At 42.4% G+C, this 19,026-nt stretch overlaps 1 protein-coding gene across 1 annotated transcript in view; it reads right to left on the reverse strand.

Annotated features, from left to right (window-relative positions):
* slc6a8 (solute carrier family 6 member 8) overlaps positions 1-11,230 on the reverse strand; it is a 42,381-nt gene extending 31,151 nt beyond the window's left edge. The window contains exon 1 of the mRNA XM_039604377.1: positions 9,446-11,230. Coding sequence (XP_039460311.1) covers positions 9,446-9,803 — 358 coding nt within the window. The 5' untranslated portion in view covers positions 9,804-11,230. The remainder of the gene's footprint in view (positions 1-9,445) is intronic.
* Positions 11,231-19,026: the final 7,796 nt, after the last annotated feature.

Here is a 19,026-nt window from a genome sequence, read left to right on the forward strand (position 1 = left end):
ACAAGATTCAAGAGTCCTACTGACGAGATTCTTCAATCCAGCCGTTTACCACTGACGAGATTCTGTAGTCTAATCTTTGGCTAATGACAAGATTCAAGAGTCCAGCTTTTGACTACTGATTAGATTCTACAATCTTGTCTTTGACCTTTCTGTATCTAGAATATAATTCTAGGATCTTATTTTATCTTGACATTTAGCCAAACTGATGATAACCCACAGCAGACACATACATGCACAAAACTGTAGCTACACATGAAAACACATTACCAAAATGTTAGAGGCAGACATTAAGTTATGTCATTGGGAAAACATCAAAGAAATGTGTAAAATTTGTAGAAATGCTTATTAATCGTTGCATGAAAGTCACATGTTGTGTTAAAAAAAATACATACTAGCTTTTGTTCAGTTGTTTGCAGTTCAATCAGTTACCAAGATTTTGGGATGATGACATGAATCACAGGACTGACAGTTAAAAGGTCCAGGTGAAAAAATGTCACCCTGTGCTCTGTTGGCGTCACCTAACATGTCCCACACGTGGTCAGCTCAGAGTTGAAAGTAAGTCAGAAACAGAAATAGAGCCACAGCTGCAGTTACCTCGCTAAGCTGCAGCGCTACAGTTAGCTAGCTAAGCTGGTTAATCCAAGGTAAGTCAGTGGGCTAAGCAGTGACGTGCTGAGGGACTGACAGACTGATAACAGGGCTAATGACAGAGCAGGAGATTCGTCATTGCCCTGATAACTTACAATTCATATCTCTGCACTCTCCAGGAGTGCAGAGATATGAATTGTGCAGGTGCATACAGATCTGCTGTTCACTGACAAACCTGAGGGAAAAAACACTCAAACACTTTTAATCTGTGGTTGTCTGCTGCTATGTTGACCTTTTAGACAAACATTTAAACTTTAAACTAGCTGCATCTTTTTTTATTTTGTGTCATATACTGTCACAGTGAAACCACATTCTTCATATAAAAGAAGTAACCAGCCTGTCACTATCCACTAGCATCTTGGCTATCACCTTACACCACAAACACAGTTTAAAAGTCCAGTTCAGTGTTTCCAGTAGCTCCAGTGAAGCCTAGCAAACAGTTAATGTAAATGTAGACATTTTAATGCAGGAGCTTGTGAGAGCTTACTCTGGAGTTAGCTTCAAATAGCTATTAGAGGATCTGCAGTTTTTGCCACTTGTGTGTTGGCTTTAATTTCCAGCCTTGGAGTTTGCCGCTTGGATAAACCAATCACTTTCTGTGACTGGTTTATCCAAGTGCAATTGTATTTTTGCAATTATGCATTTGCAGCCATTCAAACAACAACGTTAACACAGCTTCTCTGGACTCTTACATGTCTTTAAAAAGCAGTTTTCACATCCTAACAGCAGCCCTGAACTTTAAGGTATTACTGTACCTAACAAAGATGTCCACTGCACTCATATCAAACGATGGTCTGATTAAATGGTCGTTAACTTAAGAACTCCCCAGTAAAGAGTCAGCATGATGTCTGATAGCAAACATGAGAGTAGTGGAGGTAATGTCTCGTGTGCCGTCTTCGGCTTGGTGTGCTCAAGCAGCTCACTGTAACATTTCCATTAGTGATGTGGACCATCTCCTCTTATCTGCCACGTTTGAGAAAGGGCAACTGTGTGAAAGTAGTTTAAGTATCATCCAAATCAGCCTCATTACAGGTTTATGAACTGTTATTCAATCTGCCAGCTCACCGATAAAAGGTCAATTATTGTGTGAGTGCAGATAATATGTTTGCTACTTAAATAAGGCTCAGTAACACGAGAAGTGGGAGTGACTATAGCAGCCTAAAATCAAATAGTAGAGGTAAGCCTAAATTCAACTGATTTTCCAAACTGCAAACACAAACTGATCAAATATTTACCACGTAACAAATTTCTGTCATACATGAAACATTTCAGTGAAACATCAGTGCCGACGTTTGGTTTGTCAAAAGAAACATTCTGAAAACTTCAGGTAAAAATGTTTTGGATCTCTCTCGCAACTTTCTGACATTTCTTATTATTATATATTTTGTTTGGTTAAACTAGTTTAGTACAAAAAGAGGGAAAGATATAGATTTTTATTAAATGATTGCACATGACTTAGTTTTGACCACAGGTGAAACACAGGTAATATACATGCTCACATGGAAACAGTTCATTAAAATAGGAATATAGATTTTATCCTTGTAGGGTCCCAAGTATAATTAATTAGCTCAGAATTCTCTAAAGCTGATATCAAACATACAAACCTCCAGCTAATTGACTCATCAGTCACTTTGATTGCATAAAACTACACACACAGTGAGATAACAGGTTCCTGTCTACTTGCCAGGAGCCTCAGTGACATCATACAAACACTAGCTGCCAAATTCTAACTTCAGCTCGGCTGAAATTAGACTCGTCTGGCTGCAGATCTGCTGGCCCACATTACCTGGGCAGAGAGAAAGATCCTAAACATGACTCAACGAACAGCTGAAGGCTGTAAAAAAATTTAAAAAAAAAACACTGTAGAGATCAAATACTAAACAATTCTGTGTCTAAATTGAGGTTTATATGAGTTTCATTAAAAAAAACTATAAAAAGTCCTCATCACTAATGGAAGTAATTTCCGTACTGGACCATCAAGACCACATTGAGCCTTTGGAACATCCTGAAGAAATGTTCAGGATGTTCAGGATTACTACTTCTTTCAGGAATCTCTGCCTTGCCGAAACACGTTTCAGGACTCAAAGAACATCATCCTAAAAGTCCCTCCAGTAATCTCGAGGCCATCTGCAACCACTTTCAGTTCAGTTCATTTTTATTTCAAACATGTGCATTCACAATCATTACAAAATATAATTCCATTCTTTTGTTTGAAAAGTGAACATGAAAATTTTAACTATTCTATTCAATACAGTTTTGCTTATACAGCTTAATCAAGCTTAGTTGTAAAGACCCTACAATAGCACGGAGAAATCATCAACAATCATATGACCCCCTATGAGCAAGCACTTAGTGACAGTAGGAAGGAAGAACTCCCTTTTAACAGGAAGAAACCTCTGCCAGAACGAGGGAGGGGCGGCCATCTGCCGTGGGTGTGAGGGGAGGAAAGACAGGACAAAGGACACACTGTGGAAGAGAGCCAGAGATTATTAATAATAACTATTGATTAAATACAGAGAGGTGTATAAATGTGTAAACACAGAGAGACTGAAGAAGAAACACCCAATGCATCATGGGAATTCAGGAGGATTCAGGGTCACCTGGTCCAGCCCTAACTATATGCTTTAGCAAAAAGGAAAGTTTGAAGTCTAATCTTAAAAGTAGAGATAGTGTCTGTCTCCTGAATCCAGGAGAGGAGAGGAGAGGAGAGGAGAGGAGAGGAGGAGCAGCGAGCTCTGTCAACAGGATTAAAAGATTACAGGCCACTCCTGTTAATCTCAGGTCCACGTGGTGAGAGGGATGATGATGTCACATTTGGCAGGGAAACACACTCGCACGCAAAATCTGTATCCATCGTTGACTTCCGACCCTGACCCCTCACCAAAAAATGTTCCCATGAAGACACAAAGCAGAACAGGAACAATCACTTCTGATCAGATCAATCAGACTGCTTGACTACAGAGCAGATCAATACTGCAGTAACTGGGGAATGGTCAAATAAACAGCTAACCTCCCTGTTTCCAAACAAGCTTAATTATGCAGTTTGTTTATTATTCCAGGGTCTTTTCCAGCATTTGATATGTTGTTTGTTTATTTATTTATCAGATACAGAGTTTAAATGATTAGCAAATAATTGCATTTTGCAGGACCCTTGGAAAACCTAAATGTTACAGAAAAATCTTTCTTAGGTTCTAGTATAATCTCAACCAACTTTGCAAATGCTCCCAGGACCACCAAAAACCAGAGAAGCACCATCGGAGGCCTTTGGCTGAACCCTGGGACAATTTCTGGGATTTATGGGATCTCAAATCAATAGCACCCTTGGAAAACCATCAAGAACTCTTGCAACATTTTCACTGACCTTTCCAGGTCCTCTGCCATCAACTCAATGTCCTTCTAAAATTAAAACACTGAAATGTCTCGTATAACATCCACAGCATCCTCTTCAATGATCTGTGGACGCTAGAAGTCATTCTTCCTTTGAAACATCTCAATGCTACCCTGGAACACCTTCAAGGACCCTTGGCACATTTTCACTGACCTTTGGTAAGTCTTTAGACACTCGGAGAATGCCCTCAAGGATCCCGGTACCCTCTTCTTAACCCTTTCAATTCTACAGAAAGAATTAGAGAAAGGGAATTCATAATATTCATCACCAAACTGAACCTTGAAATGAACCACTTCTCATGCACCCAAACGTTCACAAAGAGCGGACTGGACAAAATGTCCTCGCTGGGAATATTTAAAAGTACAGCCGGTCCTCTCATAGACAGAAGAGGCGCACACGGATGAGTGCAGCGATCTGAAGGACAGAACTGATCTGTGAAGATGAAACTGAGCTGCAGGTCATTTTATAATCACTGAAGCAGAGAATGATAGTGCACGCACACGTGTGTGTGTGTGTGTGTGTGTGTGTGTGTGTGTGTGTGTGTGTGTGTGTGTGTGTGTGTGTGTGTGTGTGTGTGTGTGTCCTTGGTAGGGTGACTGCAGCATGAACACGCTCTGCAGGATAATAAATCTAAGTGACTCGGATTTATTGGACAATGAAGACAGAAAGGACGGAAAAGGATAGAGGACAGAGGGAATGAGGGAATGAGGGAAGGACACAAAGAAGGAGTGGAAGGAAAGATGTAAAACACATCTGTGTCAACATTTACTCAGATAAAAGTAGAAAGTAGCCTGTAAAACATTTTTATTTAACATAAAGAAACTTTACCTTACTGATAATGGAGGAAACCTCCATCTCTCCTTTTTTGTCTAACTCGATGTTTGTTCATCTGATCCACTTTAAACTTGGCAGGTTTATCTCTGGGGACCGGAGTGAGCTCAATACCATATTTGAGGTCGTTCGGATGAGTTTTCTCATTTTTGCTAAAAGTTGCTCATGTGACTGTTATCTGTACTAGAAATTCTTTTTAATTCTTTGCCAAGCCTCTTAACACCCAAGTTTAGCCTCATTTTACCTTCACTCATCTTAAACTGACCTAACCCTAGCTAACCTTAACATTCAACAACAAGATCTCGAAGCAGTGTTTAAAAAAACGAAGGCCAAACAATTGTTTTATAAAATTTTGTCCGTCTGATCTAAAACTCAAACACATATCTCACAAAGACATTTGGGAATATTTAATTCATAACGTGTGTGTTAGCTTCATGGACGAGCGATTCTGCAGGTTCTGCACATCAGCGAGTGTCTTTTTAGCCGACCTCTTTTCAAAACAGTAACTTTGCGTTGGCCTGCATGTGACACGTTTATGTATACTGTAGCTACAAAAACCTGGCCAGTAAATCGAGATGAGATCAGTTATGAATATTTAACCTCCTTCCCCAGAACAGCTTTAAAAGAATAAAGCAGAAAAATGGATAAAACAACTACAGACCAGACTATAAAGCTGAATGAATAATTTAACCAGATACTGTTAAAGATTAACAGGAGGAATAAACAGCAACAAATATTTTAAACAAAAAAAGGAGAGCTGCACATGTTTGCAGGGAGTGTCACGCGCTAACACAAAATACTGCATGTGCACATTCTCCCATAGACAAGTTACAACAATGAGTGATTCGGCTGATTGACCGTTTATATGCAATACATTACAAGACACTCCAGTTTACAGAAACAACACAAGAGCACTAAGAGAGTGTGAATGGCGAGAGCTAAAACTTTGATGTTTTGCGCCGATGTCAGCATTGGTAAAATGGAAATCTAGCGTAGCACGTTAATCTTTTTGTCTTATAATGGTGTATATCCTTGTGTTGTCCTCGGCTCAAATATGACCCCAGGTGTATGGCAAACAAGTGTATGGGAATCCCGAGGACATTACAAGGGTTAAAAAAACGATCAAAGAAAGTGTTTATGCCCATCAATGACTGATGTATTGATTTAAAGTTTGGGGATGATCCAAAAGAAACTAAAGCTGTTTCCTAATTCATGTGAACCATGAAACTTTATTTTATTATCTTTACCTGTGCGATTGAAGCAGAATTGGCTAAAAGATTTTATTATCTGTTCATGCAGTGTGGGATGTTTGTGAAATCGCCTCCCGAGGTCTTGTTGTGAAGTTTGAAGATGACCCATAAAAACTATGGGTAATATAAAGTTTTATGTTGGCCTTGACCCGATTTACACCTAAATTAAATCAGCTCGAGCTGTTATTGAAATCTACCATCACACAAAATTTAACCGTGATATCTTGAAAACTGTGGATGTTAGACTGCGAACAAACAAACGAGCAGACAGACAGAAGCGATGGCATGCCCGCTCCCTTCTTGTGGAGAAAACACCCTTTTGGAAAATCAGGTCTTTACAATTTTCCAGAATGGGCTTCCACCTGATGGGAACAGTCTCAGAGGTGCAACATGTGCATAAAGTGCTGATTTCACATCATAAATCCAAGTCAGCGACTAAACACAGGAATGATCCGTTCAGACCAAACGCGATGAAGCGTGTGTGCAGCGCGTTTACCTCGTGTACTGATATGAAATGCTACACCGTGATTTGCATGCAAGTTACAATAATCAGCTGAAGGTGCGCAAAGTCACCAGGTTTACACACAGAGTGAAACAAACTAAATGTGGAGACGTCATCTGAAATTTTAATATCTGCATCCTACAAAATAAACCGTTTATGGAGGTGACAGGTTTGGCTTTTTGGGTTTTTTTAGGACAAATGAATGTAATTTAACTTTCTCTGCTGACTCGCTGAGTGACATTTGGTTTCGTGGTCTTTTTGATAGTCTTCTTAGACTCGTGGATTCCCTTTTAAGCTGTTGTTTGCCATTTTCTCTCATTTCCTGATTGCAAAAGTCAGAAGAAAGAAAGTTAGCCTAAAAGGGAGAGGAGCTAAACCAGGGAGTGCGACAAGGACCAGTATAAAGCAATGAAGGATGATTTTGAACAGTAAGTCACACAAAGCTACTCTATCAGTTAGAAATTTAAAATGAGCTGGAAATAAAAACCTAACAGGTCCTGCTTAGAGGCAGAGCGTCTCTGGAATGCTCTTTCATTAACAATCATGTTACTAATTAACCTAATCAGCTCTGAGATGTTCTACCTGGTGTTTTTTTAATCATTACACAGCTTTTACAGTCTTCTGTTGAACCTCGTGGCTTCCATTAAACAGTTGTTAACACACGCTCGTCTCTCAAAGACGAACGCAATAACTGGGGCTGCTGACAAGGCTGAAAAAGCACCAGAATGATCCTTTAACTTTGGCTTCAGATGTGAAGCAGGTGACCTTTACAGAGTCACATGACGACGGTCTGCAATGTGAGAGCTGAACTTCTTCTCTTCGCTCTCTGTGATTTAAGTCTGACCTCCTCCTCTTCCTCCTCCTCTCTGCGAACATTCAGACCTTTCCCATCTCTCCTCCTCTCCGTCCAGCTCAGACTGGTCGACCGTGTGAACGAGACCTTTGCAGGTGAAAGGATCCAACTTTTTTCTCCTTTCTTTCTCTGCTGCTAAAGTTCAGCTTTGACAGAACAAACAGAGGTGATGAATCCACCTGCTGACACCTCCTCTACTCCCAAAAAACATCATTTGAATTAAATAGTTTTTAATTAAACTGGGAGAAAAACGCCTAAAGCCACATCTGTAAGTGTCCAACGAGCCCAAAAGAATTCAGTTTGCAGTGACTTACAAATAAAGTAATCAATTGTAATCAATTTATAAATCTATGATCAAACAAAACAGAAAACGAAGCTTTACAAACGTTCTTGTGACTTTATTGATATACATTTAGACTATTGATTAATGCGTCTAATATTTGAGGATTTTCTGAATTTTAAAGCACCTGAGCTCAAAGCAACTGGACTTGTTTTTAGATTATCGACAGACAGTCTCAGTATTTAAATACCATCGACTTTTACAACTAAAGACGCCTCTCAGATAAAAGGTGAAGCATCTTCAAGAGCTTTAAGTGCAGATGTGTAACTGTAACCACCACTGGATGTGAGGTTTGGAGATTCCTGGGTTTATCCATGTTTTTGTCTCATTTTTCCTGTGATGCTAATTCCTTTCTTTTGAAATAAAGTTCCTTTGAATATAAGTCTCGCCTTCCTAAATTTCACTGAGCCTCTTCAAACTGGAGAGAAGGTGACAACGCGCACGCAGGCGTCCATGCCCAGCCTCACGTTTACACTGTACCCTGCAGCAACGTGCAGGAGGATCAGGCTCAATAAAAGTCAGTTAACTCGAGGCACTAACACACACACACACACACGCACACGCACACTCACACACACACACACACGCACACTCACACACAGTTGTATTATATATGGTAAAAGGCATCAAGTGCAGTAACAGTATCTCCCTCTCTATGCCTGCTGTGGTGCTTCTCTCTGCAGCCACACACACACACACACACACACACACACACACACACACACACACACACACACACACACACACACACACACACACACACACGGGTCACTGTGATGGAAGCCAATCGGCTGAACCTGCTCCTGTCACTCTGATCAATAACACACATGTTGCTGCCACCATCCAAACACATGCAACCAATTATGTCACTGAGAAACTGCCTCTCTCTACAGCAAACCACGCCCCTGGCATTTTAGCTCCTCCCCATCAGCTACAAATTGAATTATTCAGTGAAATAATCTGAGATTCAAACAGCTGGTTTGACTGACATAAAGAAAAGTTCTGATTTATTTTTTTATTTTTGAGAAAATGTTTTTCAGCTCCAGCGCTGCGCCACAGTTAGACTGAACTTCCTGTTCTGTCCTGGACTCACCTGAAGGTGAACTGAAACCTACACTGACCTGTGAGGAGGATAAAGTTCTGGATGTTCTCTGACATCAGCACAAACACAGAGGATGAGTCATTTTTGGGAGGGGGATAATGCTGGCCCACCTCATTTCTAAAGTGAAAAGACTTTAAAGCATTCATTTTTCTCTTAAGCTATTATTTATCTTCTTTGTACAGCTTCAAACATGCAGCATGTTTGTTTTAATCCCTAAAAATGTGTCTGGTGGTGTCCTGCCTTCGAATGTGGACTTTTAAAAGTGGAAAATCTTCACACCCATGTACACAAATGTGAAGCTGTGAAAAAGATCTGCTTATAAAATTAAAATAAGTGTTCCCGTTCACATCCAAGAGCACAAAAACTGGACAGTTTGTATCCACAAGCACAAATCTAAGAATTTGTGTTTGTGGATACCAATAAAAATGTGTCTGTCTCACTGGTTGTCTCACAGCAATCTTACAGAAATCATTAGGTAAAGTGAGGATGTGCACATGCCCCGTACAGGTGTGTGTGTGTGTTGCATCTCACCTCCTCCGTTCTTGTAGCACAGGTAGGGGAACCTCCACACGTTTCCGAGTCCTACAGCAAAGCCCACGCAGGACATGATGAAGTCCATCTGTCGTGTCCAGGTTTCCCGCTCCTGGTAACCAGGCCCCACTCCGTTGACCACACCACCTTTTTTGTCCTGTCCAACACAAGCAGTCCCCACCACTCCACCAGCGACGCCTGTCCCCGCCACTGTCAGCGGGACGAGGCTGCCATTAGCGGCCGCAGGGGCATAACCACTGCCACCGCCCCCGTTAGAGAGAGTTATGGGGCTCTTTTTGGTCTCCTCCAGGAGAACCAGAGAGCAGGAGGAGGCTGGAAGAGCCTGCTTCTCCATCATTCACAGAATGGGAACCAGTCAGGAAGTGCTCCAAATATTCAGCCTCTGTATTCCCTTTAATTCCTGCAGGTTATGTCTGCAATATCTCTTATTTCTGTTCAGGTGTTTCCCCACAGTTCCCACTTAGGTTAGCAGTCAGACAAGTAGGAATAGTCAGCAATGGTTCACACTTAGAATCCCTTTATTTTCTTCAGATTTCAGTCTTTTTAAATCACTCCTAAACCCAGACACCAGTTAGAAACCAGAAGGAATAGTCAGCTGTGATTCCCACTTTAGAGTGTTTTAATTCCTGCAGATTATAATCCTTAAAGTCAGTTTCTCACTCCTAAAAAGCAGTCAGATACCAGTCAACAAAGGCTGGGGGGTGTTTTCCCTTTAATTTGGCTTTTTGTATTTTTAGAAGTCCCCAAAACTCAAGTCCAAGCAACCAGTCAGGTACCACATAAACCAGTAAAACACCAGTCCACCTCAGCGTGCTTTTATTTTGAAGGTTTTGTCTCTTTAAAGACTGAGTTCTTTTTCTCCTTTTAGTCCCACAGTCTCAGTTTTCCACACCTCGTGTTCACCTCCTCTCAGAGTCCCACTAAACCAGCCAGCGGCCAGTTACAGACCAACAGTCACTCAGAGACAGAGGGTCAGGAGCAGGACCTTTATCCTCTGCCCCCCTCTCACTCTTCCTCACTCACAACCAGAAGAAACGTGATTCTTCCTCTGTGCAGCCGAGGATCCAGACTCTGGTCTTTTATTTATGACGCCAGCTCTTTTTCAGATGATTCAATAATGTTTTTATTTTTATTTTATTTTTTTAAAAAGAGGTCACAAATTCAGAAAGTCTGTTATTTAAAAAAAAAGGGGGGGGGGGGAGGCGGGTTCTCGAATTACAGGGGTTTAATTTGAAAAATAAAATAAAAATAAAAATAAAAGAAAGGGATTTACACCGACGATCGGACAGCGACCTTCAAAAACAATCCACGAAACACTTGAATGTGAGTCTGAAGAATCGCATGGGAACAGAGAGTCACGGAGGAGACGGCGGCCTGCTGGAAGACAGAGAGGACGGCGGAACCGAGAACAGTCCTATTATTCCCCTAAAAAATAATCAAAAAAGAAAAAGAAAAAAGAAGCGGAGCTGCTCACGACTTCAGTCCCGGCGGCGGTGCAGACTGTGCAGGAATTGCAGCAGCAGCTCCATCCGAGGAGGAGGAGGAGGAGGAGGAAGAGCGCGTCCGGACCGAGGAGAGTGCGTCCCGCTGCGCAGAGCTGTCAGAGTTCCCGGCGGAGTCGGTATTTAAAGTCTGTCTGTCCGTCAGGCACCAGCGGCTTTAAAAGGAGAAGCAGCCGCTCTGTGTGACGTCATAACAAATGCCACGCCCCCAATTGCCATTCCTCCCCTCTCCATCTCTACCTCCCTCTCTCTCTGACTTTCCTCCTTGTCCCCTCGCTCTTCTCCCCCTGTGCCCTCTCTCCTTTCCGCCTTCTCCTGACTCCTTCTTTCCTCTTCTCTTTCCCTTCTCTTTCACTTTTCCTTCTTTTTAGCTCCTTCCTTCCCTTCATCTCTTTCTCACCTCTTCTCTCCCTCCCCCCTCGCTGTTTCTCCCTCCTCTATTTACCCTCCGTCTCTCTCATATTTTAACCATGTAACTGTGTTCCTGGAGAAGTCTCTCGGATTAATTCACATCCCAGACGCCACATTTCTCATGAAGACTGAATGTTCTGTGGCTTAACCTGAAGCCGTCAGCACCAACCCTGCAGCTGGAAAAAGCTTCAGCGAGGAGAAACTAGTGCAGAGGCGTGAAGTTCTCCTGCATGACCGAACCACACCCCATCAACATAATTCACTCACTATAAACACAAATGTGGAAAACTGAATTAGTGACCTAAGTTTTTAATATTAAAAAGATAACTGCTTTTAGAAAAAAAATTCTTTTGAGCTTGAGTTTCTCACTGGTTAGGACATGATGACCAACCTACCAGTAGATGACCAACAGTCATTTATGGGGATAAAATGCCCGTCCCCACGATTTCAAAATGTGGTTTTAATGTCAGGGTTACAATTAGGTTATGGTTAGGATTAGGCATTCATTTTCACTGGAAAACTGTGCTACTGTTAGCCAAAAACAAAGGAAGAGGAAAGGGGGAAGGCATGTTAGAAGGCAGCGAGAGAGAAGGAAGGGTGGGAGTGTGGAGGAGATCTAAATCTAAGGACTATGAGTGGTAAAGGGTGGTGTATAAGAGTCGAAGAAGGTGCACCCAGGTGTAGTATATCTTATGCAGAATGTGCGGTCTGAAGGCGATAGCAGACTGTAAGGTGGTGGCATCTGTAGTCAAAGTTATTGAGGCTGAGATGGTTCAGACATGTGCATGAGGGGGGATAGTGGAGGCAGACAGGACTGTATCTGTATCTGCAGACTCGATGTAAAAGATGGATGTAGCCACTATTACTGTCTCTGCATTTTGATGCCTCAACATGAGCATTTTAGCCTTGACAGTGTCGGCTTGTTTTTAGCACACATTTTCACATGCGGAGAGGTGACAAATAGAAAAAAAACCCTGAGCCTGTTAGGATCTGAATTCCTCCGCTGCCTGACGGTGTTTACCTGTGTCTGTCTTCTCGGTTCCTCACCTTGCCTTACTCACCTGACATCAGTGAGGCACTTTATAAGACCAGCACTGCCATCATTTCTCCACCAGCTCATCAGCTCCCTCATGGTGGTAACCAGGCTTTGCACCCCCACTTTGCTCACCTGCAGCTTAATTACCTGGATGCTGGTCATATTCTCGCACTCCTCTGCAGTCTAATCCTCAGAATTAAAACTACTCACCTTTTCCCCCACCTGTCGTCTCCTCTGGATCATCAGGAACATAAGGCTTTAACCTCATTTACTCACTCACCTTTCAGACGCTCAATTTAGTTGTCCTCCCCAAGGCTCCACCAGTGAGCCCCCGAGATCAATATTCCTCTCACCTCCTGGTATTCACTCCTTCCTCCCAAATCTAACTACACTCTCCCTCTGTTGGAGTGCCTTCTTTGCTATCTTTGTGTTTATTATAAACTTGTAAATCTTATCACTGTTTCTGTTTGCTATCTTTGCTTGGGTCCACTCCCACGTACTGGCCTCTGGGCCCCTTTGACAGACCTCGACTCATACAGTGAGGGTATCTGGTGGCTCAGTTACACTGTGGGGGAGGTGGGGGGCATTTTCCTGGTATGGTGTGGCATAGGACCTCAGGGGGTGTCCTGTGGCATCTGGCATGGTAATGCTGGCAGTGGATCCTCTGGAAGGGGCCTGAAAGGTAGTGTTCCTGCAGTAACTCGATGGACCACCAGAGGGCTGCAGAGCACACTTTGGTTCACCATGCTTAAACTGACACCAAATGAAAAACCCCAATAAAAGTTTAGAGGCACAGAAAGTGAATAAGTAGATCTGAGGGGACAGAAGGGTAAACTTGTAAGAAAGACTTCAGAATTTTCCTCCTGGTGCACGAGAATCCCCGGCATCATGTGGCGGGAGTGCGGAGGCAGTTCCTGGAGTATGAAGGAACTGATACCACCGACTCACCCCCACGTTTGCATGACATAAATCTAACAGAACACCTCTGGGACATTATGTTTCATTCCATCCAACACTGCCAGGCTGCAAATGTTATCTTTGTACTTTATCTGTCCTGAACGTCTTGCATCTGCCCCTGCCACTAATAATGAAAATACTAAAAACGCTAAAAGTAAACTGAAAAGAAAAGAAACACTCTGGAATCTAACTGCAACTAAACCGAACTCAAAGTTAAAAATATAACAGCTTTGGTCCCAAACAATTTTTCATTCATTAAAACTGTACAACCTGAGATCAAACTCTCAGGGAATAATAAATAAGTGCTTTCTCATTTTACTTCAGAGTCAGAAGCTCTGAAGCTGAACTTGGAGCTTCTGAGCAGCTCGAGGATGTTATTCTGTGGACGCTTGTGTTTCAGAGAAACGGCTCCACCTGTTAGTGGTCTGAACAGCTCTGACTAATACTTGAAACCCTGGGAGGTTGCTGTGACAAACACCCGATGTTGTGAAATAACTCAGTGAAACCCTGAGGAGAAATGAACGACGTTATAGCCGTCAGAAGTGACAGACTGGAGACCAACAGTCAAGTCACACTGACATGACCCTGAAGCATCCTTCATGAGAGGAAATGAGAAGAGACCATCACACTGTTCAGGACATAATCTTCTGACTTGAAACTTCATTGGCAGGCTGTTCTAGGTGATATACCTGGGCACTTAATTAGGCACACCTTGCTGGTACTGGGCTGACCCCCTTTTCTCTTCACATCTGCACTAATTCACACAGATTCCACAAATATGAAGGTCATATTTTCATATGTTCTGACAAACAGCAACTGTAACCCTGCTGTGGTTTCAAGTAAAAACAAGGAAGTGGGAGAGGCCTCGACTTAAACATGATGCAACTTTTATTTCAAAGCACCGTTTATCCTCAGGCTACGTGAGCAGGACCATGACATCTGTAACTTACTGATTGATGAGGTTAAAATACTGAGGAGACGCTACAGGAAACAACTTGAAGCTGAGTTTAATCAAATATCTGCTCTGAACTTAAGAGAGGGTTTTCTGAGGAACCTCTAATGGTTCCGTTTAGAGGAAAGGTTTCTGTAGGAACCAAATAAAAACTCTTTCTAAAAGATCACTGCAGGCCTGCGTTACACTTTATTTTATTTTTTAACACGTTGTGTATTTCTAGCTGTGTATAATACAACATGTACTCACCAGCCACCTTTTCCAAGGTGCTGGAAACAGTGCTCAGAGATTCTGATCCCCGTTGACATGACAGCGTCACACAGATGCTGCACATTTATCAGCTGCACATTTCTGATGTGAATCTCCTGCTCCAGCACATCCCAAGGGTAAGAGAATCAGGTGCCTCATAAATAAAAAGACAATAAAATAAACAGTTTAAAATCTGTTTTAACCAACAACAAAAAAAAAGGTTTTAACAGCTTTTTAAAAGAGTGCAGTGAACTCACATGTTCAAGAAAGCAGTTTGATCTGAGCTGATCCTGCTTGAAGCAGGTGCCACAGTGTAGCTGGTTACATATTCACTTGGCAAGCGAAAGGTTGGTGGTTTAATTCCAGCTGGGGAAACAAATCTCCAGAGTGAGTACAGCCATTCATGGTAAAACATGCGGTGACCACTTGTCAGGAGGCCAAAGGTGAGCAGATATCCTGCTGGAAGCAGCCATCAGAGGATGGGTACACCGTGGTCATGAAAACAGCAACAACATTCTGGTACACTGTGGTGTTTAAGCAATCCTCTGCTGGTACTAATATGTGCCAAGACAATATCCCCCACACCACCACCACCAGCAGCAGCAGCAGCAGCCTGAGCTGTGGGTACATGCTGACAATCATAATCAACAGGACGACGGCCATCTTTGGTGAGTGATGAAACCCTGACAGGTGACAGTTGTGACTAACACCTGATGCTGTGAGAATGACCCTGACTAAGCACTGGTGGGGGATAAATGGTTAATTTCCTGTAACCAGGAAAGTAACTGCAGGAATGTCTTAAAGACATAAAGACCTGGATGGCCGCTAACTTTCTGCTTCTTAATTCAGATAAAACAGGTTATTGTACTCGGCGCTGAAAATCTTAGAAATATGGTATCTAAGCAGATTCTTACTCTGGATGGCATTACCTTTGCCTCCAGTAACGCTGTGAGGAACCTTGGAGTCATTTTTGACCAGGACATGTCCTTCAATGCACATATTAAACAAATATGTAAGACTGCTTTCTTCCATTTGCGCAACATCTCTAAAATTAGAAATATCCTGTCTCAGAGTGACGCTGAAAAACTAGTTCATGCCTTCATTACTTCCAGGCTGGACTACTGTAATTCATTATTATCAGGATGTCCTAAAAACTCGCTGAAAAGCCTTCAGCTAATCCAAAATGCTGCAGCAAGAGTCCTGACAGGGACTAGAACGGGGGTGAGCAATCTCAGTCCACGAGGGCCGGTGTCCCTGCAGGTTTTAGATGTGTCCTTGAACCAACACAGCTGATTTAAATGGCTAAATTAGCTCCTCAACATGTCCTGAAGTTCTCCAGAGGCCTGGTAACGAACTAATCATGTGATTCAGGTGTGTTGACCCAAGGTGAGATCTAAAACCTGCAGGGACACCGGCCCTCGTGGACTGAGATTGCCCACCCCTGGACTAGAAAGAGAGAGCAGATTTCTCCTGTATTGGCTTCCTGTTAAATCCAGAATTGAATTCAAAATCCTGCTCCTCACATACAAGGTCTTAAATAATCAGGCCCCATCTTATCTTAATGACCTTGTAGTACCATATCACCCTATTAGAGCACTTCGCTCTCGCTCTGCAGGCCTACTTGTTGTTCCTAGAGTATTTAAAAGTAGAATGGGAGGCAGAGCCTTCAGTTTTCAGGCCCCTCTTCTGTGGAACCAGCTTCCAGTTTGGATTCGGGATTATGATTATAATTATGCTCCAGCTTCATGTTCGGGGCTCAGTGTGGACCTTCCCTTCCAGTTTACTGCAAACTGCATCAGTGTAAGGTCTAATAATGAGTCTGAGGAACATCACTCAGGGTATTACTGGCTAACATTTGTGTGTCCCTCCATGGATATGCCCTCCACTGCCAAACTGGTCATGCTGGATAATGTTGCCGGGAACATAACATTCACCACAGCGTTTCTGGACTCTTTCACATCTGTCACATATGTTCGGTATGAACCTGATCGCATCTGCGAGGAGGAAAGACCTGCCAGTTCCGGTGTTTTCACGCGAATGCCAATCGAGCTACGTGATGCCGAGCTGTGAGGACAGGTTCCATTAACCCTTGAGCATCCCTTGAAATTTACACCCATCCTTTGCCCTTCGTACCCAAATGGGTTCCTTTTTTCGCTAGGGTCACACGAGGGTTAAAGGATGCCAGACTCTCCACCCACCCTCACGGAGTCTGTTTCTGACAGACAGCCATAAACATGCTGCTGGAGATCATCTCTGCAAACCAACACCATCAAGAATTGCACAGTTCCAAACAAGACAACTTATAATACCACTATCAATAATTATGACCAACACTTTTTGGAGAAATCCCCCAAATCCTCAAAGAGGCTTTCAGTTGTTTAGAAATTCAGTGCAATTCCAAACAAACCAGAGCCAGCAGCAGCCGCGAAGCACTGACAGGTTGGAGCTTCTGATCCAGGATGTTTTTCTGTGGACACTTGCGCCTCAGCCTGTTAGTCTCTGAAAGGCCCTGACTAATACTTGAAACCCTGTGAAGTAGCTGTGACAAACATTCAGTGTTGTGAAAGAACTCTATGAAACCCCGAGGAGAAAGAAACGCCGTCATGCCTGTAAGCAAGTGACAGGCTGGAGGCGAGCAGTCGGTTTTTCTGAGGAAGGATTCTAACAAATTGGCACGACCCTGAAGTATCCACATGGAAGCCATAATAAAAGCAGGTCCAAGTCTTTGAACACAACAGAAAGCTGCCTCAGTGCTTCTTTTATTTCCTCCTTTAGCAGAGGACAGACTGGAGCATCCTCTATGAAAGGAGAAGAGATGAGATTATCACCCTTTTCATGCCATAACCTTCTCTTTTACACCTGCAGTCGTGACAAGGACACTGATAAAAAGCAAAACAAGAGAAAAATCAGTCAGGAGGGAAGCAAAGAGCAGCGATTTCTGTCCATCTCCTACAAGACTGTCGTCTCTTCTTCAGTGTATCTGATGTCACCAAAGCAGGTGAGTCATAATTTCTTCCTTTTTGAAAATCAAAAATTACCACCTTGGATTGTTTTTCCATTGGTCGTCTCTTCTAGGAACTCAGATTAGCTTTTTGTAGTCCATCCTCAGGACTTTGTAGTTTATTAAGTTCAGTGCCGTCTCATTCTCTCAGCACTAAGCTTCTCTTTGTCTCACTTCTTATTCTTCCTCACAGCTGTCCTTTTCAACAAAGCCCAATACTTGAATGAAACCCTGACAGGTGACCTTTTCTCATTAGTAACTCTGGCATTATGTACGGGAATTTGACTAAACCTTGCCAGAAATTATAAGAACTATACGCCTCCACACGTGGAGGACCAGCTCATCACCAGTCCTGATAAATATAAACTGTAACATTTCTGTGATTTCAAGTAACAAAGGAGGTGGGAGAGGCTTTCCTGGGAAGGCGTTGCAACATTTAATCAATCTGTACAATCTAGAAGTTGTTCCAGAACAGGTAAATGTGCTGACATTCCCAAACAGGATGTCAGATAAACATTCGTTTATCTGACTCACATTTCCATCATAGGGCGTTGGACATGAAAGCTGTTCTATGAAGTCCAGCGGTAATAAAATAAAACCTTTGTATTAATTCCTATTGCATGAATTTCCCCCCGGGCAACTAATATGTATTTATGACTATATGATAGTATTCTACACCACTCCTCCTTCTGAAATCACAGCCTAGGTGCTCTTCCAAATCATCCTCAGATTATTAAAGACGTCCTCTTTTAAATTGTTAAATATTTTTACACAACAAGGTGCCACATGGACCACCGCAGGAAAATCCAGAAAGTTCCTGACTGGGTTTTTGTCCATAATAAAACATTATTATGTTTATTTTTTTTAAAAATCTGCAATTCTTCTGCAAACTATGTTTCTGAAAAAAATTCTGCAGATGACATAAACAACCATCCAAATAAAGGCCACTTATTGTTCACAAGTCTTTGCTTCAATACAGCTTTTAGCATCAACAGATTATATCGACAACAAGAATTTTGTCAAGTATTTATTGATCTGTTAAAATAATCGGCTATGTACCACAGGCCTTCAAGGTGGCTCTAGTTAAACCTTTACTTAAAAAGCATCTCTAGACCCAGCTGTCTTAGCTAATTATAGGCCAATCTCCAACCTTCCTTTCATATCAAACATCCTTGAAAGAGTAGTTGTCAAACAGCTAACAGATCACCTGCAGAGGAATGGCTTATTTGAAGAGTTTCAGTCAGGTTTCAGAGCTCATCACAGCACAGAAACAGCTTTAGTGAAGGTTACAAATGATCTTCTTATGGCCTCTGACAGTGGACTCATCTCTGTGCTTGTCCTGCTAGACCTCAGTGCTGCGTTCGATACTGTTGATCATAATATCCTATTAGAGCGATTAGAACATGCTGTAGGTGTTACAGGTACTGCACTGCAGTGGTTTGTATCATATCT

This window comes from Oreochromis aureus, linkage group 20 (genome assembly GCF_013358895.1).
Source record: "Oreochromis aureus strain Israel breed Guangdong linkage group 20, ZZ_aureus, whole genome shotgun sequence".
NCBI lineage: Eukaryota > Metazoa > Chordata > Actinopteri > Cichliformes > Cichlidae > Oreochromis > Oreochromis aureus.